The 24755-nt window shown below is 52.6% G+C and overlaps 1 protein-coding gene across 9 annotated transcripts in view; it reads left to right on the forward strand.

The window, feature by feature from the left end:
* The window catches only part of BCORL1 (BCL6 corepressor like 1), a 62724-nt gene extending 40204 nt beyond the window's left edge, over positions 1 to 22520 (forward strand). For 8 of the 9 annotated variants that reach the window (XM_059157000.1, XM_059156999.1, XM_059156996.1 and 5 more), the window contains 2 exons: positions 4644 to 4865; positions 6927 to 7484. In XM_059157000.1, coding sequence (XP_059012983.1) covers positions 4644 to 4865; positions 6927 to 7460 — 756 coding nt within the window. In that variant the 3' untranslated portion in view covers positions 7461 to 7484. Of the gene's footprint in view, positions 1 to 4643; positions 4866 to 6926; positions 7485 to 7662; positions 7809 to 15673; positions 15752 to 16714; positions 16869 to 20246 lie in introns of those variants that run through there. The other variant, XM_059157001.1, reaches the window with a different exon arrangement.
* The last annotated feature ends 2235 nt before the right edge of the window (positions 22521 to 24755 follow it).

Raw genomic sequence — 24755 nt, forward strand, 5'->3', positions numbered from 1 at the left:
GAGCTGGTGGGAAAGGAGTGGGCTGGGCGGCAGCCAGTCCCCGAGGCTCCTTGATCAACGGTCGTGTGAGTGAGTGAGTGAGTGAGTGGACGGGGAGGACCAAATTAACTCATATTTATTGAAGCATTTTGAAGTAGTTCTAGGCGAGTTGGGGATTACATTTGAAGAATGGGACCTAAAGTTATCAGTTAACAATAAGAGTCTGAAAACTCTCAGGTTTGGTTCTTCCTGGCTTTTCCTCAACACGCCTGGGATTTCCTTTGAGTTTAGGAAGAGTTGAAGAATATGGCAGGATGTTCGCCTGAATAGCTTGTTAACATCCAATCAGGAAGCTTTCGTCTGGGCTTAACTCCCTGGAAACCCAGTCAGAGTTTTCTGAGTCAATCAAGGTAGAAAGCCACTTGTAGAAGCAGGGATGTTGATGTCCAGACAAAGGTTGCCTGACGGTAGGACTGAGAGAGTTAGAGCTGCTCTCCCACCACCAACTCACCAGTGCCTTTGCTTCTCAGAGAGGCACTCACCAGTCCGTAGCCAGGCCAGCATTCTAGAATCCCTGTTCATAATTGAATAATTGACATCTTTTTGGGGGGTCTGATGTTTACATCATTGGTTTTGGGTTTCGTGTTGTACCATTTGCAAAAAATAACACGGTCCTCAGTCCTCGGGTGAACTTCACATTTGAAAGAAGCAAAGGTCCAGGCTCTGATGTCATTGGCCGCCAAAAAAAAAAAAAAAAAAAAAAAAAAAAAAAAAAAAAAAATCAAAGGTCAGAATGGGCTTATTTGGTGGTTGTGATTTTTCCAGCTCTTTCCAGCTTGGAGTGGCAGTGGCAAAAGGCCGGAGACCCGGATGCTTATCTCCCCCTCCTTTTCCCTTGCCCCTCCTGGAATCTGGTTCTAGCTCAGACAAGGTATTCAAGCCTATTTCCTCACCTTTAAAAATGGAAATGAGGGGCGCCTGGGTAGCTCAGTGGGTTAAAGCTTCTGCCTTCAGCTCAGGTTATGATCCCAGGGTCATGGGATCAAGCCCCACATTCCTTTCTCTGCTCAGCAGGGAGCCTGCTTCCCCCCTGTCTCTCTGCCTGCCTCTCTGCCTCCTTGTGATCTCTGTCAAATAAATAAATAAAATCTGTTAAAAAAATGGAGATGATGCTCCATGCCCTTTCCATCTCACAAGGGTGCTTGGGGAACAAAGGAGGCAAGGGTTGTAAAAGGCTTTGATAATCATAAAGTGCTCTTTTGAGGTTGGTGTACATCCTTGAGCTTCAGGTTGAGGCAAGGATGAGAGGACAGAGGCACAGAATGGCAAGGTAGCAGTGACCACTCCCTCAGACCGCCAGAGGGAGTGGGGCAGGGGGAAAAAAGAAGCCTGGTCCGTGCTGAGTGCTCCCTTCACGTGGCCATTCTTAATTCCCGCAGTGGCTGTAAGAGGTAGGCACTGTTGTCCTCGTTTGATGGTGAGGAAAGTGAAGCTCCAGCGGGCTAAGGGACTGGCACGAGGTTACTCAGTGGTCACGAGTGGCGACGTGGGGACATGACGCGGGTCTCCCCGCCCCGGCTCTTTCCGTGTGCCTCCACCTGGTCAATGGGTGGCTTCCGTCTATATCTGGGAGACACTGGGGTTGGGGGCGCCCAGGCAGGGACACACAGCAATGCTGAGCAGCTCTGGGGAAAGGTGGGCGTGCCCCTCCTCTTCCCCCTGCTCCTCCCCGCCACGGGCCCATCCCACACAAAGGTGACTGGCTGCCTGACATTCAGCAGCACGCGCTGGTAGTTGTGTCTGGTTATTCCGCCTGGCAGTGTCTGCTGAAATGTTCCTCCCAGAGAGGTTTTGTCCCTTCACAGGGCCTCCCTTTCTCCCTCCCGCCTTTCTTTCTCTCCCAGTCCCCACCACCTGCTCTGGATGCCCCCATGCCATGGTGCTTTGTAGTGGGAAGCAGGGCGGGGGGAGGGCGGGGGACGCGCCTGCAACACTAAAGCTGGGGCATCGGCCAAAGGCTTCTTCCCACAGGGGCTCTGAGCCAGGGAGGAAGAGGGGAGGGGGCGGGGCCCCCATTTGCTCTTGCTCCTCCCCCTCTCAGGCAGCCTCCCTTGTCTCTGGTGGCTCTTGCCCCCAGAAGGAAAGTCACCCTTTGGCTCCCGGCTTGGCTTAGCAAAAACCCAGGCACTTGACCCAGCATCCTCCAGCATGGCCATTATCTACCTCTGCCCTCGTGGCTGTTACACCCTACACTGATCAGCCGTGCCTTCCTGCTAGTGATTGGACCTCTCTGCCCTGTGGAGATGCAGATGGACAGCAGTTCCGGTTCTCTTGGGATTTACCAGAGGGGACAAATGCCCTGGGCTCTGGTCTTCTCCCTGCTGCCATCGCTTTCCAAGCTTCATGATTTTCGGTAACTTTTCAGTCTGCCCAGGGCTCTACACAGAGCTGGCTGGAATCAAGTCAACAAATACGTGTTGTGATGATGTGTCCAACCCGGAGTGAAGTGCTGTAAGGAACAAAAGAGAAGATGACAGGGCGCCTCGGTGGCTCAATGGAGTAAAGCCTCTGCCTTCCATTTGGGTCATGATCTCAGGGTCCTGGGATCGAGCCCCACATCGGGCTCTCTGCTCGGCGGGGAGCCTGCTTCCTCCTCTCTCTCTGCCTGCCTCTCTGCCTACTTGTGATCTCTCTCTGTCAAATAAATAAGTCAAATCTTTTTTAAAAAAGAGAGAAGATGACAATGTGAACCCTGCCCCAGAGGAGCCTCAAACCCAGCAGGAGGCCAGACTTGTCCATGAAATGGTATAAGGAAGTTAAAAGTCTGGCATCAAGTATCAGATTATTCGTTTCGGGCTAGGTGGCCTGCATATGTGGAGAAGGAAGTCTAGAGTGTTGTAAAAGGTTGTAGAAGACATAGGATTTCTGTGAGACTTTAGTAATGCTCTGAGGGATTTGGATAAGTGGTATGTGTTAGTTGTCTCTTGTGTTCTAACACTATCCTCAACCTTACCTCAACACAACAACAAACACACTATCTCCCACAGCTTCTGGCGGTCAGGGATTCATGAGCAGATTAGCTGGGTCTGGCTTGGGGTCTCCTGTGAGGTTGCGGTCAAGGTGTCAGCCAGGGCCCCATTAAACTGGAGTGGGAGGGTCTGCTTCCAGGGGGGCTACCTCGCATGGCTGGTCATTGGCAGGAAATGCCTCCTTGCCTTGCCCTGGGGACCTCTCCAAAGGACTGCTTGAGAGTCCCCATGACATGACAACTGGATTCCCCCAGAACAAGTGATCCAAAAAAAAAAAAGTAAGGCTGAAGCCACATTGTCTTTTAGGAAGTGGCCTTGGAAGTCAAACACTGTCACCTCTGCGCACTCCTGTTGGCTACACATATCGGCCCTGTTCAGTGCAGGAGGGGGCTACATGAGAGCACAAATATCAGGGGGATCATCAGGGGCCAACTTAGAATCTGATGAGGGCAACTTAGAGTCTGCCCTCTGGTCACCCAGTGATTCATGTCCCTCCCACACGCAAGGTGGACCCACCTCTCACAATGTCCTCTGAAGTCTTGTCCAGTTATAACTTCAGCTCTCAGTTTATTTATATATATATATATATATATATATATATATATTTTTTTTAAAGATTTTATTTATTTATTTGACAGAGAGAAATCACAAGTAGATGGAGAGGCAGGCAGAGAGAGAGAGAGGGAAGCGGGCTCCCTGCCGAGCAGAGAGCCCGATGCGGGACTCGATCCCAGGACCCTGAGATCATGACCTGAGCCGAAGGCAGCAGCTTAACCCACTGAGCCACCCAGGCGCCCTATTTATATATTTTTAAAATTGTATTTATTTATTTGAGAGGCACAAAGAGAATGAGCGAGGGCATGAGTGGGGGAGGGAGAGAGGCAGAGGGAGAAGCAGATTCCCTGCTGAGCTGAGAGACAGTCTCAGGGCTCCATCCCAGGACCCTGGGATCATGACCTGAGCTGAAGACAGACGCTTCACCCACTGAGCCACCCAGTTGCCCCCAGCTCCTAGTTTAGAATCTCATCATCTAACTTAGGCCCGGTGTAAATGACGCTCCTTCGGTCTGGTTCCTCGAGTCCAGTTTCTCAGACGCGGTTCCTCCCCCATGTGAAGAGCCCATAAGCGAGACAGTGAGGCTCAGAGAGGTTGGGCCTTAATCCAGGTCTTGTAACTAGTGGGTGGCAGAGGCAAGATTCCAAACTGACATCTTTCTGACTCTTGAGCCCATGTGCTTTGCACCACGCAAGGTGGGCATGGATGTGATCCAGGGCCGGGGTGTGCAGGCAGGTGGGAAGAGCCTGGGGCAGGTTAAGAGGCAGGTTTGTGCGACAAGAGTGAAAGCCTTAGCAGCTGTACGTCTTTGGTCAAAGATACCTGTCTCCACTTCTCCTTCCTATCAGTTTGCTTCACTCATTTAGAAATGGGACTTGTCAAAACTGCAACAAATGGAATGGAGGCAGGTAAAGAAGGCATGCGGAGTGCTTTGGGGAAGCTAGGATGTCCCCTCTGTCTCTGATTTCCAATCCCTTGGTCATTTGTCGGCTTATGTGGTTGAGGATTTGAGCCCCTCAACATCTGGGTGGGAGTGGACGGGAAGCTGTGCTGATCCAGGACCCCATCTCTGCTTTCCAGGGCAAAGGTCGTTGGAGCCAGCAGAAGACAAAATCTCCCAAGCCTCCCACCCCAGTGAAACCCACAGAACCATGCACACCTTCTAAGTCCCGAAGTGCCGGCCCAGAGGAGGCCTCCGAGTCACCTACAGCCCGGCAGATCCCTCCAGAGGCACGTCGGCTCATAGTGAACAAAAACGCGGGCGAGACCCTTCTGCAGCGGGCGGCCCGTCTTGGCTATAAGGTAGGGAGATCCCCAGCATCTGTGGAGAAGCTTCTCCCAATTGTGTCTTCTGTGGCCTGGGTGGGACTTCGTTTGGACCTGGGGCTTCAACCTCCACTGAACTTCTTCTACGGCCCAGATGGCCTCTGGGGCCGCCTCACTGCTCTCAGGGAGCGTGGGAACGCAAGCTCATTGGCGTATCAGTTGGGATTGAAAAGAATTGAAATATTGATAATCCAACACATTTGTAGGCCAGAAACGGGGTTTTGATGTCGTCTTAAACTTTGTTTTGTGGCAGCTCCCCCACTCAGAGAGGAAATAGGGGTGATCACGGCTCACTCTTCATACCCTCTAGCCTCCCCTCACTGGGACTCCCAGGGGCCAGCAGTCAGTGGCGCGTTGGCAGGCAGGGCTTCTCTCCTCACACCCACACTGCTTCCCTGGGGGTAGCTCTTCACTGACTGTGGAAGTAGGTTTTATTAGCTCCATTTTACACGTGAGAACATCAAGGCTTAGCAATGCTAAATGATGTGGCCAGGACCATTCAACTCTTACATAGGTATGAGTCTGGATTCCTACCAGGGTCTTTTTGATTCCCAGGTGCCAGGGTAGGGCGGAAGCCTGGCTCTGTGACTATGATAAAACGTTGTCAGGCACTTTTGTTGATACGAACTCCTTGACCACGTATATTTGCCCACCGCACCAATTATTTCCGAAGGATTTGCTCTTAAGGGTGGAGATTTGGGTTTTAGAGTAGGCCTTGATGTAAGGCTTCCAGTCCCTATATCTGACTTATTTAAATACGGGCGCAGCCCCAGCCGGGCTGGTCGGCACAGGAGAACTGCCTTGACAGTGGCTCACTGGCGAGCTGCCCGTCTCTCCTGAGTGCCTAGTTTGGGGGCCAGGGTAGGTGCCATGGGAGATCTAAGAAAAAAAGGTGACCAACCCCTGCCGTCAGGTTTAATCTTCTTCTACCTGGGGCCAAGCCAGCAAGTAGGAGGCCATAGAAGAACCAACCAGCACAGGACAGGAGCAGGTTGGGCGGCCTGTCACGGGAGGGAGGCGGAGGAGTCTGAGGCCTGAGGGAGGAGGCTGACGGTGTCTGCGTTGGGGAGGAAGGTAGGGGCCTTGTGCTCTCCTGAGCGAGCGGAATAGTTCCTGTATATCCAGGAGACAGCACCCCCGACACAGGCACACACTCGCTTGCTTATTCACTCACTTTCTCATTTCTCACGCACACTTTTTTCTCGCTGGCTAGCCTGTGAGCTAACTGTCGGTCAGGATGCCTGAGCCACCCATGTCCCCAGGGCCGGAGAGAGGGCTAATAATAGGCCTCTGGTACTGCTGCCTGCCTTTTCCCCTCAGAAGAGGGGGCCACCCCTCCCTCCCCCCTCAGCTTATTCACCAGCTTCTTCTCAGACCAGCTGGGGTGCTTCTAGTCCCGGAGTCCTGCCTCTGGTCCTGTCGTGTAGCCCAGGGAGGCTCATCTGTACTTTGTGAGTGAATGACCACGCTGAGGTATACTCAGAGCAATCCCGATTTGAGGGGAAGGCAAGAACGGACTGCCCTGGGGTAAACATCCAGGGACAGCACTTACAACTATTAACACAGCTTCCAGGGAGAGGACTTCAACCCATTCTTTCTTCCTTGTTCTCCAGTTACCGCCAGAGGCTGTGCTTGCCAGCACATGCCTCATTTCTTTGGTCTGGGGCCCTCTTGCAAAGCCCCAGACTAGGGAACCAGGACTCAGGAAGTTGAGGCCTGAGAGTTTGAGCTCTGGGTGGGCAGGTGAGCCTCTCTGCGGACCTCACCCCAACAACCCACGCCCAGATGAGGGAATATCCTTGGTCGTAATACGTGTCTCCCCACTGCAAAGGAAATAGCCCAGAGCTGAGGGCCTGGCCATGGCACCTCAGGACTGACTTTATTGACAGAAGATTTTGAGACTTGCCCATTAGGCCCCAGAATAAAGTGCAGGCTCTAAGACTTTCTCTTTGGACGTTTGGAGAGCTTCGAGCCTAACTGGGGTGATTTCAAGAATTAGGCCTCTCTTCGCTCATGGAGCTGTCCCTGTCCCTGCAGGATGTTGTTCTCTACTGCCTCCAGAAGGACAGCGAAGACGTGAATCACCGCGACAATGCTGGCTACACGGCCCTGCATGAGGCCTGCTCCAGGGGCTGGACCGACATCCTGAACATCCTGCTGGAGCACGGGGCCAACGTGAACTGCAGTGCGCAAGATGGCACGAGGCAAGAAGGCCTCTCCCCAGCCCCCCTCCCCCCCACACCAGGCCTTGTCGGGAAGTGCTTCGGGAAGACGGCTACCGACCGCTGTAGGGGGGCAGTTTGGGGCAGGGGTGGACGAGTTCCGGCCGGCCAGCCCATATTGGTTCCCAAGGAGAGGTTGGGTTATCTAGGGATCATCCTAACAAGGGCAGCTTTACCAGGACTCCACTCGTCCCTGCTCCAGGGCAGTCATCCAGATCTTTCTGTTCATACCCCCGGCAGCCGCTTTAAGTTTATCCTCAGTCAGGGGCCCATTCTCTCCCGAACTCCAGAGCAACCAGTGGAGCTACAGTGTACCTCAGGGACTGTCCCAAATGTAGGGAGAACCTAAGAGACAGATGGGAGGGAGGGGAAAGAGGCAGAGAGAGAAGGAAGTGGGGAGATCTGATGGGGGGGTACAGTTCAGAGACGAACTCTTACCCACATTATTCTGGGCTCATGTTAAGTTACTTTCCCCTAATGAAGTAGCCTGAGGCTAGACACCCAGGTTCCTGCTTGGGCCCCATTGTCCTCACCCTGTATCACCTCCGCAGGCCGGTTCATGACGCGGTGGTCAATGACAACCTGGAGACCATCTGGCTCTTGCTGTCCTATGGGGCTGACCCCACACTGGCCACCTACTCGGGGCAGACAGCCATGAAGCTGGCCAGCAGCGACACCATGAAGCGCTTTCTCAGCGGTAAGCACAGCCCCAGGCTTGAAGCCATCATCCTTGAGGTTGGCCTCTCATTTCTGAACTCCTGAGGAGATATTCTTCATCTCCTTTCATCTCCAACAGCTCCCATGAGGGGCGTCAGCTTTCCTTGAAGTGTCTCAGAAATCTCTATGCACTTTAAAAAGCCCAGAGGTCCACTTCTTCTTGTTCCAATGCCATGAGTGTCCACGTCGCATGCATCCTCCTCAGGGCCATGGCAGCCCACGGGGACCCATTTCCCAGCGAGGTATGTGGGGTGGGCCCGCGTAGGGAGACAGCCGCCCCACTGATGGATTGAGCTGGGGGCAAAATGTGTTGACCCCTGTTCTGAGTGGGATGTTAGTTACAAAAAAGTGACACTAAGCATTTTGCTTTTGTCTTTGTACTTTCTCCTTGTTGGTGATCAGAGTGGAACCCTTGGGGCCCCTTCTGAGGCTGTATTTCTCTCTCTTTTTAAAAAAAGATTTTATTTATTTTTTTTATTTTGGACAGAGCACGCATGCACATGAGCAGGGAGGAAGGGCAGAGGGAGAGGGAGAAACAGGCTCTCCGCTGAGGAAGGAGCTAGATGCAGGGTTCAATCCCTGGACCCCGAGATCATGACCTGAACCAAAAGCAGACATTTAACTGACTGAGCTACTCAGGTGCCCCCTGATACTGTTTTTCACAGCCTCTTGCTGTGGTAACTGACGTTCCTTCTGCACCTCCCTGTTCCTTTTCCTTCAGTTCAGGTCATGATCCCAGGATCCTGGGATCGAGCCCTGCATCGGGCTCTCTGCTCAGCAGGGAGCTTTCTCCCTCACCTGGCTCCTTGAGAAAAGTGTCTGGTGTTCAGGCCCATGGCAAGGACCACAAGGCAACGTGCATTTGTTTTTTCATTAGTGGATGGCCACTTTGTGCCTGCAGTTAGATAGCTCTACTGAGTTGGGCAGCAGGGCAGAGGGAAGGAGAGAAGTCTAGTACGCACATACTCACCGGGAAGCTCCTCAGACTTGACTGAATGAAGGAACCCCACCTCCTTAATGACGTCACAGCTCGGCCCTTGCTCTAGCAGTTTCTTCTTCAGACTGCCAAAGTGCTGGACAGATGAGGCAGCTGGCAGTCATCTTTTTTTTTTAAAGATTTTATTTATTTATTTGACAGACAGAGATCCCAAGTAGGCAGAGAGGCAGGCAGAGAGAGAGGGGGGAGCAGGCTCCCTGCTGAGCAGAGAGCCTGATGTGGGGCTCGATCCCAGGACCCTGGGATCATGACCTGAGCTGAAGGCAGAGGCCTTAACCCACTGAGCCACCCAGGTGCCCCTTGGCAGTCGTCTTGTTGACCCTCTGTGGAGGCTTCCGTGTTCGTGGTTGACCACTCTCAGACCAGGAGTCCACAAGACCCAGGGTTTGCTCAAGACTGCTCACTCTCACCTGGAACCTGGCTCCAGATTCCAGATTCTGGAATCATTAGTCCTAAATCCCCACCTCCTCTGGATTCCCAACCAGGGGATCATTTAGTTATTGAACAAAGCTTAACTCGATAGCTGATGATGGAAGGAGAAACAAAGGAACATGAACTAAAAGTCCCCATGGCAGGAGAGCTAGTTGGGAAGCACGACCTTGATACTAATAAAAGCCAGAGAGGAAGTGGTGGGAGGCCGTGGTGCAAGACCTTGATTCCTGCCCAGCCAGCCTCCATCCAGCCCTCAGTCGAGCTGACTAAACCCTGCAGTCCCCGGTCACCGTGTACAGGCCTCAGGCCTCCCTTTGGGACCCAGCCCTTCTGCCTAGGGGCAGGACTGCCTTTTCCCCCCTCCCGGCCTTGGGGTCCCGGACCTCTGTCCCTGCAGGGCAGAGCAGTTTGGGGATATTCATTTGGTCATTTGTCCTGGGCTAGTGATGACTCCTGTTCACTTTGCCTGCACTGTCTTGGGGGTGCGGGGCTCAGGGCAAGCCACCCTCTGTGACCTTTTCTTCCTTATCATGTGCCACGTGCACTTACACACACATACACACACACACACACACACACACACACACATTGTCTGCACTTGACTTGATTCCCAGGGGAAGCTGGCACAGATGAACACCCAGAACTTCTCAACATGATAAGAACACTGCATGAAGCTCTGTCTCTGATCAACAGGTTTAATCCAGGGGGTTCTCTTGGGGCTAGAAACTGGCCTCCTGAGGGTCTCCGGGCCTTCTGGATCCAAATAAAGCTATCTCTGACCACCTAAGTAAGCAGACAAACTCTTTTCTTCCCTGGCCCCTTCTCCAAGATCCCAAAGGAATCCAAATGTTGAAACCATTTTCAGTAGTTAAAAATTTAGACACCGACACATTTCCCCTTCTCCTCATTTCCATTAGCTAATCTCAACTACTAGCCAGCCTTTTGATGCCTCCTTAAAGTCACCCGGATGCCAGCCCACATTGCAGAGTCAAGATTTTTTAAGATTTTATTTTTAAGTAATTTCCGTAACCAATGTGGGGGCTCAAACTCACCACCCCAAGATCAAGAGTCACATGCGGTACCGATGGAGCCAGCCAGGCGCCCCAAGAGAAGACTTTTCTTAATTCTGGCATTTGGTAGCCTGTCCAGGCCAAACACCTTCATTCAAATCTTAACATTTCGTCTCAACTTTGTAGACCTGGAGCTTCAGCACTGTAATGGGGACCCAGAGCTGAAAGGAGTGTTCGCACAGGGTCCCCTCTTTTCCATGCAGATATCAAGTGCCCTCAAAGGCAGATCTCTGGCTGGCTTTTTGGGACAGTGCTAGCAAGCCAGGCTAGGACCTTGGCCCAGCACCCCGGGGAGGCAGGCACTGGTAGTAGTCAGCGGCTCCTTGGAGAGGGGATTGGGCCCAGAGTTTGTTTTTGTGGGATGAGGAAATAATACTCAGGTTTTTTTTTTTAATTGAGGTGAAATTAATGACATAACAATTTGGAAGTGAATGGTTTGGTAGCATAATGACGAGCTTAATTCCTTGAACCGAGGATTTTTCCCTCTTTTTGAATCTCATCACCCCCCCCCCCAGCAACTCTCAGGGAACCACTGGACAAGGCTCCCTAGTGGCTGCAGGAGACATCCTGACCCTGGGCTTGGAAGTTTGGGAGGCATTTCCCTCACTGCCCCCTCCCCAGCCCCTAAACCTAGATGCATTTGGGTGGATTTCTGGACTTATTTTTTTTTTTTTTAATGTCTGGCTGGCTGAGGTATTTTAAAAGCTTTTTGCTTTTCATCCCCAAGCATTTGCCTGACCAGACTCTCTATAGATTGATTGTCTTCTTCCTTCCCCAGTAGTGATCCCACAGGACAGAAGATGAAGGCGAATCCTTGTAGGGTGCGAAGGCCTCCATTTTCTGCAGGTGGAGAAGATGAGCACGAGCCTCGGTGTTGCTCATGGTGTAGAGCTTCCCTCTTTTTGTGCGAGGCCCCTGTTTTGGAAAAGTCTGGGAATTGAATCCTCTTTTATTTTATTTTTTTTTTTATCTCATGGAGAGATACTTAAAAAAAATTTTTTTTAAAGATTTTATTTATTTATTTGACAGATAGAGATCACAAGTAGACAGAGAGGCAGGCAGAGAGAGAGGAGGAAGCAGGCTCCCCGCTGAGCAGAGAGCCTGATGTGGGGCTCGATCCCAGGACCCTGGGATCATGATCGGAGCTGAAGGCAGAGGCTTTAACCCACTGAGCCACCCAGGCACCCCTGAATCCTCTTTTAAATACACCAAGGCATGTCATTATTTACCAATATCCTGTAGTGAATCCTTTCACGAAGTAAAAGATGCTGGCAGTCCATCTGGGTTGTAAGTGGATTTTTCTGTATTGAGTTGGCTTAAAGGGAAGCCCATTTCTCCTGAGATCCGGAAGGGTGTGGCGGCAACCCCATCCGTCCGTTCATCCGTGGATTTCAGGCAGGGCACCGGGCACTGGAGGTCAGGCAGCAGAGCCCTTTCTTTCTCATCCTCAGGCTTGGAGCACCAAGCCATCCAGACTCTCAGAGGCCTTGGGAAGACCTCCTCCTTGGGCCAAAATATAGGCAGGCATGTGACCAATTTGCCTTTGACCCTTTGAACAAAAGAATAATATCCAGGCTAGTCGAGGGAAAACAGATTCGTGTCCCTCCCCTGTCAGAAAGAATGTAGGGGCCGAGGGGAGATGTTGCAGTTTGGTTTGGGGCATCTGAGGAAGTATTGGGACTGCTTTTCCTTCTGCTGATGAAAGGGTCAGCAGTGTATCCCCTGAGGTCACAGAATCACAGGTTTTGTTTTTCCTGTTGGAGACCTCTGCCATATGACCCCGTGTCGAAGACACCGCTTCATGTGCCTCAGCTGGTGTCTTGGTTGGAGGACACAGGGAGCGGTATGTTGGGACCCCAAGAAAGAGAGAAACTCTGATTGTCAGGCTGACCTCTCACACACTGAGTAGTTAAAACATATTTTTTCGTGTGTGGAGGTGAAATTCACAGAAGATCAAATCAACCACTTCGAAGGGAATGATTCAGTGGCGTTTTGTGCATTTACAACCTTATACAACCACTGCCTCTGTCTGGTTCCAAAACATGTTCATCAGCCCCAAAATGAAACCCCGCACCCACTAAGCGGTTGCTGTCCATTCCCCCTCCCCCCCCCAGCCCACCAGTAACCCCCATCTACTGCCTGACTCTGTGGATTTGCCCATCCTGGACGTTGCGTGTATTGGAACCGTACAACACGGGGCCTTTTGCGTCTGCGTCTGTGCAGGTAGTGTCACGTTTCCAAGGTCCCCCTGTGTAGTGGCATGTTTCAGTACGTCCTTCCTTCTGAAGGTTGGACAGTGTGCCATCACATGGCTCTACCACGTTGTCTTTAGCCGCTCAGCAGCCGAGGGACGTCGGTGCTGTCTGCGTGCTGCGGCTGGTGCTGCCGGGGACGCGTGTGTGCGGCCACTGGTGGCACTACCTGCTTGCAGTTCTCAGGGAGGGTTAGCCGGGAACAGGATTGCCGGGCTGAGGGCACTTTTGCGAGGAGAGGAAAAGAGCAAAGGGCTGAAAGTGGTGGGAAGGGGCAGGGGCCAGTCAAGGCGAAGGAAAGGCTCTCTTCGTCCTGCTTGTGCGAGGGGCCTCTGAGGCAGCAGGAGGGGAAGCTGCCCCATCAGGCAGGCCGCGGAGTCGCTGCTGGTGCACCCCCATTGCCTGCTCCGACGTCCACATCTAGGCTCCTGCTGATTCACGTTGGGCTGCCTCAGAAAGGCAGATTCCCCTGCAGATGACCAAGACTTGCTGTCAGTGAGGAGAGCTAGGGGCCTGTGCCATGCTGGGGGCTCTGAAGGCAGTCCCTAGAGAGGAGCCCCAGGAACGTGGTGAGTGAGGGCTGCTCTGATGGAGTCGCCATGTGACCTCTCAGGGCAGGTGGGGGCGGAGGGTTACAGCAGTGATCGGGCCCCGATGTCCCAGCCTGCTGCTAAAGCAGGGGCACTACTTTCAGTCTTGCCTTGGAGTAATTCCTCCCTCCGTGTCTTCCCCATATATTTATTGCGCTCTTACGATGTGCCAGGAACCTGGGCTTAGGTCATGGGGAGACAGTGACGAGCCAGACAGACGTGGTGCCCGCCTTTTGGAAACTTAACGATCTCACACCTTCATCTCCCAGGACACCTAGCACTAGGCCAGGCACCATGGGCAGCTCCCTGACTGATGTTTCTGGAAGAAACTCTTTCCAAGTCTCAAGGGCACAGGGTACAGAAAAGTGCCCAAACGGCCAGTCGTGAGCTCAGCGTTGTTTTGCAGAGTACATAGAAAAAGATCTAACATACATGACTAAAGGTTTTCCACTGTAGCTTCTCAGCCATTATTTTGAAAGCTCTCTCTGGCTGCTTTTTCCTGCCAGAAGAAAGCCATCATCTCCTAGAAGGTTGCTAAAAAGTTATTTCTTTCAGGAGCTCACAAGAGCTAATAGGCGTTTCTGTGGATACGATGTGTGACCCAAAAGGGGAGGATATTGGAGGGCAGTTGGTGCCTTTCCCCGGGGAAAGCCAGCTTCGTGCCTTGAGGAGGCGCCGCCACCTTCCTCCTGGGATTTGGCCTCCCTAGGGCACCCTGGCGTCCTCTGTGCCCTTTGGACTCTCACCCCGGCCCTTTGCCCAAGTGTCGCTGGAGGGCAGGTAGCAAGCATACAGAGCGAAGTCAGCTTGCCAGAGGTGCCGGGTGGCATATTGGCAACCACTGGGCCACGTGCTCACAGATGACACCATTGGGTTTGTCATGAAAACCTGCTTTGTGTGCACGTGGGGTTGCGAGGTGAGACAATTGCACAGTTGCTGCGGAGCCGGGCAGAAAGAAGGCAAAGCAGCAGCAACCTGCCGTCTGGCCTCAGGTCAAGTATGTGGAAAGTGCTTTAAAATGTGTTTGGGAGGGGCGCCTGGGTGGCTCAGTGGGTTAGGCCGCTGCCTTCGGCTCAGGTCATGATCTCAGGGTCCTGGGATCGAGTCCCGTATCGGGCTCTCTGCTCAGCAGAGTCCCGCATCGGGCTCTCTGCTCAGCAGAGAGCCTGCTTCCTCCTCTCTCTCTCTGCCCGCCTCTCTGCCTACTTGTGATCTCTGTCTGTCAAATAAATAAATAAAATCTTTTAAAAAAATGTGTTTGGGAGGGAAAAATACTTAGAGCAAAACGTGATCTATTGGAACCATTTTAAAGTATACAATTGAATGACATTCAGTGCGTTCGGACCGCTGTGCAACCATCCCCGCTGAGTTTCAGAACTTTATCACCTCCAAAGGAAACCTTGTGCCCATTAGGCAGTCGCTGCCTGTTCCCTCCCGACTACCAGTCTGCTTTCTGTCTGTCTAGAGTGGCCTGCTCTGAGCATGGAATTGTACAGTATATGGCCTTTTGTGTCTGGCTTCTTTCATGTAGTGTAATGTTTTTAGGGTTCATGCATATTGTAGTGTACGTCAGGTTTGTTTGTTTTTTGTTTTTTCTTATAACTGAATAATGATCCATTATATGGCTAGACCATGTTTTGTTTATCCCTTCATCCGCTTAACAACATTTGGGTCATTTCCACTTTTTTTTTTTCCTTTTTTGGCTATTGCGAGTAGACCCGCTAGGAACATTTATTTGTATATAAGTTTCTGTTTGAACACCTGTTTTCAGTTCTTTTGGGTATATACCTAGGAGTGTAAGCAAAAGGTTTTTATGAGGATAAGCTCGGTCCTCTCCCCCCATGTTTTCCAAAGATGAAACAGAAGGAATTATGCTTCCTTATCTTACTTTGAATTGGAGAGACCCTGATTGGCTATAAGAGCATTGTGACCCGCAGGGGAATTGAAATCTTGGGATAGGTCGAAGATTCTCCTGGCAGGGTCCATTCCTTACACCACGAAGAGCGAGCCTGTATCCCAGACCTAAATGCCTTCAGGGCTGATTGTGAGGAGAGCAGAGCAGGCTGGGTGGGGACTGTTGAGCCGGAGAACGCACATGTCGCCTCTCCCTCTAGCCAACTGTTGACATGCAGGAATGCGGGGCGCAGTGTTGCCAGATTTTCTGATTTTTTTTTTTTTCAAGAAAAGATGGAAATCCAGATTTTTAGGTGAAATCTCTCAATTTTAAAACCTTTGATGTTAATTAACTTTTTTTTTTTTTTTTTTTTGGTTTAAAAACCCTGAGCCAAACTCCAGGTAGTCAATGGGCTAGATTTGGCTCCTGGCTGCTGGTTGGCAACCTTGGATTAACAGCAGGAAACATATCTCCCTCTGGTAGCTCCCAGGCCCTCTTGTGGTCCTTCCTTCCCTTCTCCCATCCTCTTAGCCCTCTATGGACGTGCTTTGTCTCTAGATCCTTCTCCAGCCTAACCTCCTTGTCTCACTGCCTTCTCTTCTTTCATCAGATCACCTCTCGGATCTTCAGGGCCGGGCAGAGGGTGACCCTGGCGTGTCCTGGGACTTTTACAGCAGTTCTGTGTTGGGTAAGCTTGGAGTCGGATTCCTCCCATGCTTGTCCCTGGCTCAGAGATGGGGGATTGCTTTGGGTTTCATGAATTGTTCTCCAAGACAGGAGTGACCCCGTAGAGGCAGCCTTTTCCACCTGTTAGTAACTTAGGGACCCTTTCAACCCAAACACTAGCTCCGCCCAGATTCACACAAAGCCACCCCTCATTCGCCCTCTCCCACTTCGGCCCTGGGTAATGCTTTCCTCCTCCCTTGCTTTGTCTTAACCCTGTCAGAAGCCCCTACTGTGCATGGTCCTCTCTCTCGGGCATTGCTCACACGCAGGAGAGACCCAGGCCCTCCCCTGGGCCGCTCTCATCCCCTCCCTGCCCGGACCCGACCGTACATGCTTTCTCAGGCCATCCTCTCCCAAGCCCTTAGCCTCTGACCCAGGCTTTCCTCTCTTAGAAGAGTCTTTATCTGTGAGGCCGTCAGCACCCCTCCCCTGGGTCAGGGCTGCAGATTGGGGGAGGTGCCCATCCCGAAGCCCTGGGGAAGCTGGAGCAGGAGGACGTTGGGTGGAATGAAGTGAGCCACACCCAGACATGTGGGCTGGGAAAGGAACTGGCTGAGCCACCCCCTTGGGCTTCTGAGGACCAGCAGGCCAGGCAGGTGTTTCTCCCTCGCCCTCGACTGTCGGTAGAACCGGCAGGCTTCATCTCCAACAGCCCAGCGGCTCACCCTTCATATCACCTGGCTTGTTTCCAACCGAAAGGTGGAGGAGTATAATGAATTTCTGGCTACAGAATTGTGTCTCCCAGGGATGGAACTTCCATGGGCCCTCCCGAGGGTGGGAACCATGGGATCAGTGAAACTGCGCCCCAGCCCGGGGTCTGTCTCCTGCTCGCCCACCTTCAGGTGCCTTTTCCTGTTGGAGCATTTCTTTTCTTCAGTTTTGTGCATGTAGCTTAGTCCTCATAGCCCACGTGCTCTCCTTACAGAGGAAAAAGATGGCTTTGCCTGTGACCTCCTGCATAATCCTCCCGGGGACTCTGATCAAGAAGGAGATGATGTGGAAGAGGATGATTTCATGTTCGAGCTCTCAGACAAGCCTCTGCTCCCTTGCTACAACCTCCAAGTGTCAGTGTCCCGCGGGTGAGTGTCTACAGGGACGGAGTGCCAGGATCCTGGCAACCCCTGGCCTGCCTCGCTGGGAAGGGTGGAGCTCTCCAGAAGGAAGCAGAGACCTGGCGAGCAAACGCTAGAGCTCGGGAAAGCCGACACATGACCAAGGCCAGCCTGACTTTCCCGCCCTGCTCAGTTATCTTCAGAACAGAGGCTGGAAGCTCTAGGTTGATGGACTCTATGTTCTTCCCAAACCCCAAACCTCGATTTGCTCTCCGAAGGATTCTGCTGCTCTTCCTGGGTGGAAGAGATGATCTGGGAGATATTTGGGCTGATGAACTATTAGGATCTCTGGAACATTTTTGTGGTTTCTGGGAACAGCCAGACAGAATATTTGCAATTGAGATTCTTGGAAAAACCGCGACATATGGTTGCCATAGCTAAGGGGCTGCTGGGGTCCTTAAGTAATCCGTAGGCTGCTTTCTCGGAGCCTTCACGTTGGCAAGATGATGGCACGGGCACTGTCATGTCAGATGACTGTATATGTGATTAACGGGGGTCACCCGTTTCCAGAGACTAGACTATACCTGACTCCATTAGAGCAAACCCGGCTTCATCTTCACCTGATGACCCAGGAGGGAGTTCGCGAGGCTGGGGTTCTGGTCGGCTTTCACCGATGGCAGCGTGTGGCTGTGCTGCTTAGGGGGACGCTGGATGACCTGTCCTTTGGCTCTTAGCCTCCATCGCTCAGTATTTTCTTCTTCTTGGTGTCTTCACATAGTTCAAATACCTTTGCAAACACTCTTAGGGATCTTTTCCTTTGATACCCATATTTAAGGTACCCAACCCTGTTTTTGTTTAAAGAGTGAAAGCCCACAAAGTGCACACGGCAGAGAGAGAGTAGGACGGGGCATCGGGAGCCCTTCAAGTGAGTCCCTTGAGTTGATGACTCTACCCATTGAGCCACAAGGCTCCATGCATCCCTTCACTCAGGGCCTGATAAGAATAAAAATAGCCTATATGATGACACTGGTAGGGATCAAGTTCCAGGGGCTTTGGGTCCTTATTCTTCTGGGCATCAGCTGATCCCTGAGGGCGGGGCAGGGCCTCTGGGATATAGTGTTGCACAGTTAATTAATTCTTCCACGGTATTCAGCACCGCCTTCTCTGAAACAGGATCTGGGGACCCAGGCAGCAAAAGGACTAGGGTAGTGTGCGTCGGGTGTGGGTGGAACATGGGGCAACCGAGGGCCACTTGCCACACGCAGCAAGCAAGTGTTCACGCGAAAGCTTGCTCTGGGCAAAGCTGGGTCTCCTGACACTCTGGCCTCCCTTCCTCCCTTGCCTCTTTGGAATCTGTCCTTCCCCACAGCTGCAGTGCAGTGGGGAATACAGATTCTCCAAGAAGTAGGGAGAGTGTAGGGGTGTCTCGGTGGCTCAGTCGGTTGAGCTCCGGACTCTTGGTTTTGCCTCTCCCTCCCTCTGCTCCTCCCCTACTGGCTCCGTGCTGCACGCTGGAGCTGTCTCTCAAATCAATAAGCTCTCTAACAAAAGAAGTAGGGAAGGTGTAGAATGATGACCCTAAGGCCCTGCGGGGTTCAGAACTGCCTTTGGAATCAGCAAAGCAAAGCTGGATTCTGAGGACCAACTTTCTGAGGGTTCTTTTTCATTCTTTGAAAGTGATGGTCCAACTGTATGGTATCTATAGTCCCTTTCTCTGAAAGCCAGAGCACTCCATTTCCTGACGGCAAGAGAAGAACGTTTACTGTCCCTGGGAAGAGCGTTGCATTTTAGGGAGCAGGGGTGTGGGTCTGAGGAGGAGTGCTCGGTGTTGTGCGGAACACTACATCCCGTAACCGTGTCTTCAGCAGGCACACCAGGCAAACCCCAAAGGCCAAAATACGGCCTTCAGAGCATCTCCAGGATAGTGCAGGAGACAGAAGAGTATATAATCAGCTCTAATAAGACACAAAATAAAAATGTCCCACAGTTGAGCAAGGTGTCCAGTGAATAATAGTGGTCCCCCATTCCTGTGCCACGGAGGGAAGCACAGTTAACATTGCTTTTGTAGTCTTTCTGAGATGGGCGGTGTTTGAAGTATTATAAAAGGGGGGTGCACCGGGTGCCATGAGACTGTGGGGGATGGGACGAGCGACCAGGAGATCTGGCGTCTAAGCTGGGCTTGAGAGGTGGATGAGGGTGCGGCGGAAGGAGGGCTTGTCCTTCATCCAACGGCTGCCACTTGGTGGGGTGGAGGTATACAGTGCGTGCGTGCGTGCGTGCGTGCGTGTCTGTGTGTGTCTGTGTGTGTGTGTGTATCTGTGTCTGTGTGTGTATCTGTGTGTTACTACAGGGGGGCACTGGGCTGAAGAGGTTGGAGGGGGTCATGTTTTGCAGGTCTTGGGTTGCAGGGGCTCAATATTGCAGCTCTTGCAATATTGCGGTAAAGAATTTGGACGGTTGGGTTGTTTTTGTTTGTTTGTTTGTTGGCTGGAGGTACCAGGGATCCATGGAAAGCAGTTCAGGGAGTGAGAAGGTCGAATTTTCCTTTTAGTAAATGAACAGTAACGGAGGATCCAGGGAGGGCGGGTGGCGGTGCAACAGAGTGACTCTTGGCAGAGGAAAGCCGGTTAGGGAGGCTGGTGGGGCCGCTGGGGGCAGGACAGCGCCACAGGAGGAGGGAATGGAGTGCCTTGGAATGGGGGCCATTAACGCAGGGATGCCTCATGTCTTCCTGGTTTGCTCAAAGCGGGGAGCGCGTGGCCCCTGAGTGGCCTCGCCAGCACCCCTCCCAGCTGTCCCCAGGCTGCCGCCCAGTCGGGTGTGCTCAGCAAAGTCAGACTGGCTGTAATGTGAGCTCCGGCCCTGCAGAAAGGACGGTGCTGCCACTGGAGAAAAAACTTGTCTAATGCATTCCAGAGCCAAAGAGAAATGCCTTTTAGATTACCCGCAGTTTAGGCCTTTCTCCACGGCTCCCCGTCTGTTGGGGAAGGGCTCAGAGAACAAGGAGGCAGGGGAAGCCGGAGTGAGAGCAGGAAAGGGAAACCAGACAGGGTAGCAGGGGTCGGTTGGGGGGAAGAACTGGTCCCAGCAGATGGTAAATTCCAGGTCATGGGGTGTGGGGGAAGGTCTGGGGATGGCTGCTCTGAGTTTTAGGTTCTGGAAGTTCCCTTTCCCTCCTGCTCCCACTTTTTGGGAAGAGGTCAGTCACGGGCTGAGTGCTGGAGATGAAGCTGAAAGCTGGTTCGGGCACTGGAGGAAACAGGAGAGTTGAGCCCCTGGTTTAGTCTGGCGTGGGGGGTGGGGGATGGTCGGACTGTCACCCTTCCTGGGCCTTCCGGAGTGTTCCCGGCACTCCACTGCCTCCCCCCAGCCCCTTTCCCTAACTCCTGCTCTTGCTTCTTCCAGGCCCTGCAACTGGTTCCTCTTTACCGATGTCCTGAAGAGGCTGAAGCTTTCCTCCAGGATCTTTCAGGCTCGGTTCCCGCACTTTGAAATTGCCACCTTGCCCAAGGCTGAGTTCTACCGGCAAGTGGTCTCCAGTCAGCTTCTGACCCCAGCCGAGAGGCCCGGAGGCATGGACGACAGATCCGCCCCAGGCTCCTCTGAGACTGTGGAGCTGGTGCGGTACGAGCCAGAGCTCCTTCGGCTCCTGGGGTCTGAGGTGGAGTTCCAGCCCTGGAACAGTTGACCTGGGCAGCAGCCCCTCCCTTTTCTTCTTTCTCCTCCCAAGTTCGCCCTTCCCCACCTCCCCCGCCTTTCCCCCACCGAGCACCAGACTGCAGAATGAGGCAATAATACGGACCAACAAGAAGCCGCCTTATCAATGCCAGCATTAGTGACTGGATTTTTTTTTCCGGTTATGATTAGTTCTCATCTCCCTGTCATCGTCTTTGTTGTTGTGGTTGGTGATGGGGGTGGAAAGTTGAACTCCACGTCTGAGGACAAGAGATCCCGGGGATGGTGGGAGGTGGCGCCAGGGTCTCTGGGACTGGCCTCCTTTGTGTGTGACCAAGACCACACCTGGGCCCTGGGTGGCCTCAGCCTGTCTGGAGGAGAAATGAGAAAAGCCCAAATCTCTGAGCGCCCCCTCCGTTCCCCTGTGTTCTTCTGTCTTCCATAGTATTTATTTTATTAGTATTTAATTTGTATTGTTTCATTGGTTTCTGATAAGTCTGTATCACTGTGACGATTTGAGACAACTTGTTGTATTGAGGGACTTTCTTCACCTTTCTTTGTCTTTCTTGATCAGCTCTGGAGCTGCCCCCTCCCTCCAACAAAGTGACTCCCAGGTTTGTTTTCACCCCACTGGGGCGGGGGCAGGAGGGGCTGTGGGGTGCTGAGGACCTGTGACTAATGAAGGTGGCTGGTGCTGGTGGGGGGTTGGGGGGTTGAGGGTAATCCTGAGGCCTTGGTGCTTCCCCCCCCCCCATTTTTTTTTGTTTCACTACCCACCCTTTGCAGCAGCCCCACCTTCTTGAGATTAGTGTTTCTGGGGAAGGGTGGATTGTAGGGGGTAGGGGTTCATGGGTCACTCTGTTTGCAGAGAGTCAGGAATGGGCCAGAAGGCTAAGATCGCCCCCTCGGAGTGCACAGTATGGGCTTGTTCCCGCATCTCCACCCCCCTCCTCCAGCCGCCGCACCCCTTCTGCCTTCACCCTTCCTGGGTGCTGAGTCTCTCGGCTTCCAGCCCTTGACCCTCCCCTCTCGCCCTTGCCAGACTTAGCACCCCCTTCCCCTCTCTCCTCCTTGCTTCTCCCCCTGTCCCCCATTCTCCTTTGGAATCTGCAGAGGGTTCTGGGATGGACGGCCGGATGTGAGATCCAGGCCTCAGCTGTTTCCTAGGGGAGGGCAGGAGGCTGGGCTCTGCTGCCACCGTGGGACCTGGGGCTGACTGCGGGGCTCTGCCTCGTCTCCTTCCTGGCCTCCCGGGCTGGGTTGGTTCTGGGAGAGAGAGGGAGGAGCTCGGGTGGTCCCTTGTCCCAGCCCCGCTCTGTGGCATTGTCTTTCCTACTCTTGTTCTTATTTTTCTACCAATTGCTATTTTTTCCAAACAATCCTTGTAGAGAGTATGTACCATCCAAAGGCAGGAGGGCCTCACTGTGGCCGGCTCTGGTTGGAGATGGTACAGTTTTATTGTACAGGTGCTAAAACAACAACAACAAAAGAAGAAAATGGAAAAAAAAAAAAAAAAGACAAAAAAAAGGCAAAAAAAAAAAAAAAAAGCCAGTTTGAGGATGGGACAATCTGTTCTCTGGAGACTCCTGACCCATGCGGGAGCATTGGTGGTTATTTTCTTTGTATTGTGTTTGTTCTTTGTTCCCAGGGGGAAGTTCTAGGCCCCCTTCTGTAGGACTGCTCCCCATCCCCACCATACTGCCCAGTTGGTTTTGAACCGTTGTCCTCCCTTTTAAAAAAAAATATATATACATATGTGTGTGTGTGTGTGTGTGTGTGTGTGTACACACACACACACACACACACACACATATGTATATATAAAGTTGAGGGGTTTGGGTTTTAATTTTTTGGTTTTGTGGGGGTTCATGGTATTGTGTGATTTATTTTATGTTTGCCTTTACCTTTTTGCATTTGGGTGTGTATTCTGGCTGCCCTTTATGTTTCATTTTAAGCAACTGGCTGTGGAGTCAAAAACACTTGCATACTGAAAAACCTGTGTCAGGGCTTCTGTCTCCTGTCTTTACTCTTCTCCCTGCATTGGCACTAACATGGTTAAAACGGATGGGCATCCTGATCAAGTCAGTGGGAGCCCCCTGATCCTGCCTTGCAGTCTGGGTAGCACGAATGAGGACAGGGTGGCCGGGCTAGTGAACATTGGAGCCGCTGGGGCAAGATCTGGAAAGAAAAGGCAAAGCAGGGGCACATCATGGGGTAGGGGGCGGGAAGTGGTGGGGAGGACGGAGTCCCCACATCCCTTTAGCCGTGCGTGCGTGCGTGCGTGTGCGCGTGTGCGCGTGCGCGCGTTCCTTGTCTGCCATAGGAGTAGCCAAACTGGAAGGAGGCTATAAGGAATGATCCTCTTTAACTCAGGGAAATCACCTGCTTGCTGGCTCCCTTGCCCTGGGCCACCCACATCTGCATCTGACCGCACAGTCTTACCACTCCCACACTGTTGTGCCCGTGCTTCCCCTGCCCACCCGCACAGCACAGGCCTTCCATGGTTCTGGCTTCCTAAGACCCAGCTACTGTGGAGCTAAGATGCCCGTTCTAGATTTTACACCTTTCCTCCCCACTTCTGAAAAACAGTGGTAGAAGTTCCAATTCCTTCTGACTGCTGGCTCCAGAATGGGCCCGTTCCTGGTTGAGGGGAAGGGGATGTCTGATAGGTCTGGGACGTTTCAGCTATACTCTTAGGACCTCTCCCTGTGGCTTAAGTCTCTGGAGAACCCTGTCGGTGTACAGGTGAGGGGATCTGTGGGTCTGGCCAGCCGGAGCCTAGCCAACCCTGGGAGTGAATTGTGAGCTGCTCTTCGCTCAAGCCCCAGGAACACACTTCGACTCAGGTCTTTCTGTCCCGATGGAGGAACATCCATTCCTTTGAGCCACAGCGTTAATCTTCTTCATTGGCCTTCGCTTACCCACTTTCTGTTCTTGATGCTTCCAGAACAGTTGCTTTCTCATATTCCCGAACAACCACATAATAGCACTGATTTTAGCTCAGTCCTCCGTTTGGAACTTGCAGTTAAGAAATCAGATCTGTCAGTAGGTCACGAAAGCTCTGTGGTGAGGGCAAGGATTCAGCTCAAAGAGATGGGCGAGAGCCGTGGGATGGTTGGCAGGACTTCTGGGAGAGGGTACCCCGTTGGCACTTCAGTAGAAAAACAGGAATGAGGGGTGCCAGGGAAGTGTCTCTGAACTGAGGGGACAATTGCAGCCAAAGGCTTAGAGACAAATTAGAGGGTGGTCTGTGCAGGAAACTACAAGCCACCTCCGGGTCACTGCAGCTGGAGGGGACAGAGCCCTGCCAGGCATGCCAAGGAGCACAGCTTGGACTTTTTTGCCTTAGGTGATGGGGAACCACAGGAAAACCGGGTAACGATAGAGGGGGTTTGTTTGTTTAAATAAATAACTTTATTTTTTTTAATAAAAAAACCTCCACGATGAGTTGGAGGTGTTGGAGGATGGAGAGGAAGTGAGGTAGTCACTTGAGATTCAGAAGAGCGGCTGAAGGGAGAGCGCGGCAGCACGGACTGTAAGGCTTTCCGCTTAAGGCAGGAGGGAAGATGCTGTGGGCAGAGTCAGCGTGACCCCAAAAGAACAGGAGAGGAGCCTTCTGGGGGCCGTGGGCATCTGGGTGTGGGTGTGTGGACACACATGGCCCTTTATTTCCCTGCAGAGAAGAGGCGAGTTGCGAGCCAAGCCCATCAGCAGCTCCTTGTTTTCTTGCCTTTGGGCTCCCTTCCCCACACCTTTCCTAGAGGCCCCCCGCTGCCCTTCTGCTGGGGTGGGAAGAGGCAGGAGGTATGGGCTGTGATAGGACCTGCATCCCTGCTCCAGCCTAGGCTGAGGGCGGCGGCCTCCCCCTCATTAAGTGGGCCTTCTCACCCTTCCAGCGCGGCCGAGGGGAAGGAGCCGGCTTCACTCACCGCCCAGGCTCACCTCAGGTGGGAACCCAGTCCCTCTCAGTCTTCATTGCTTCATCTGCCAAATAGGTCTCGACTGGCCCACGAAGGAAGAGAATCGTACTGGGCCAACACTTACCCCGCTAAGCACAGCTGTTTAGCTGAAGTTGGTTCCTCCTACGTGCCAAGGCCGTGGGCCTACAGTTAATGATGGTTTTACCAGAATGTTCCTTTTCGGGGTGCAGGGTTACAGGGAGGCCCAGTTCAAGTCTCCGTGTTTCCGGCTAAAGGACCAGCCACCATCTGCGCATCCCCATTTCGGTTGGAGGGGGGC

This window comes from Mustela lutreola, chromosome X (genome assembly GCF_030435805.1).
Source record: "Mustela lutreola isolate mMusLut2 chromosome X, mMusLut2.pri, whole genome shotgun sequence".
NCBI lineage: Eukaryota > Metazoa > Chordata > Mammalia > Carnivora > Mustelidae > Mustela > Mustela lutreola.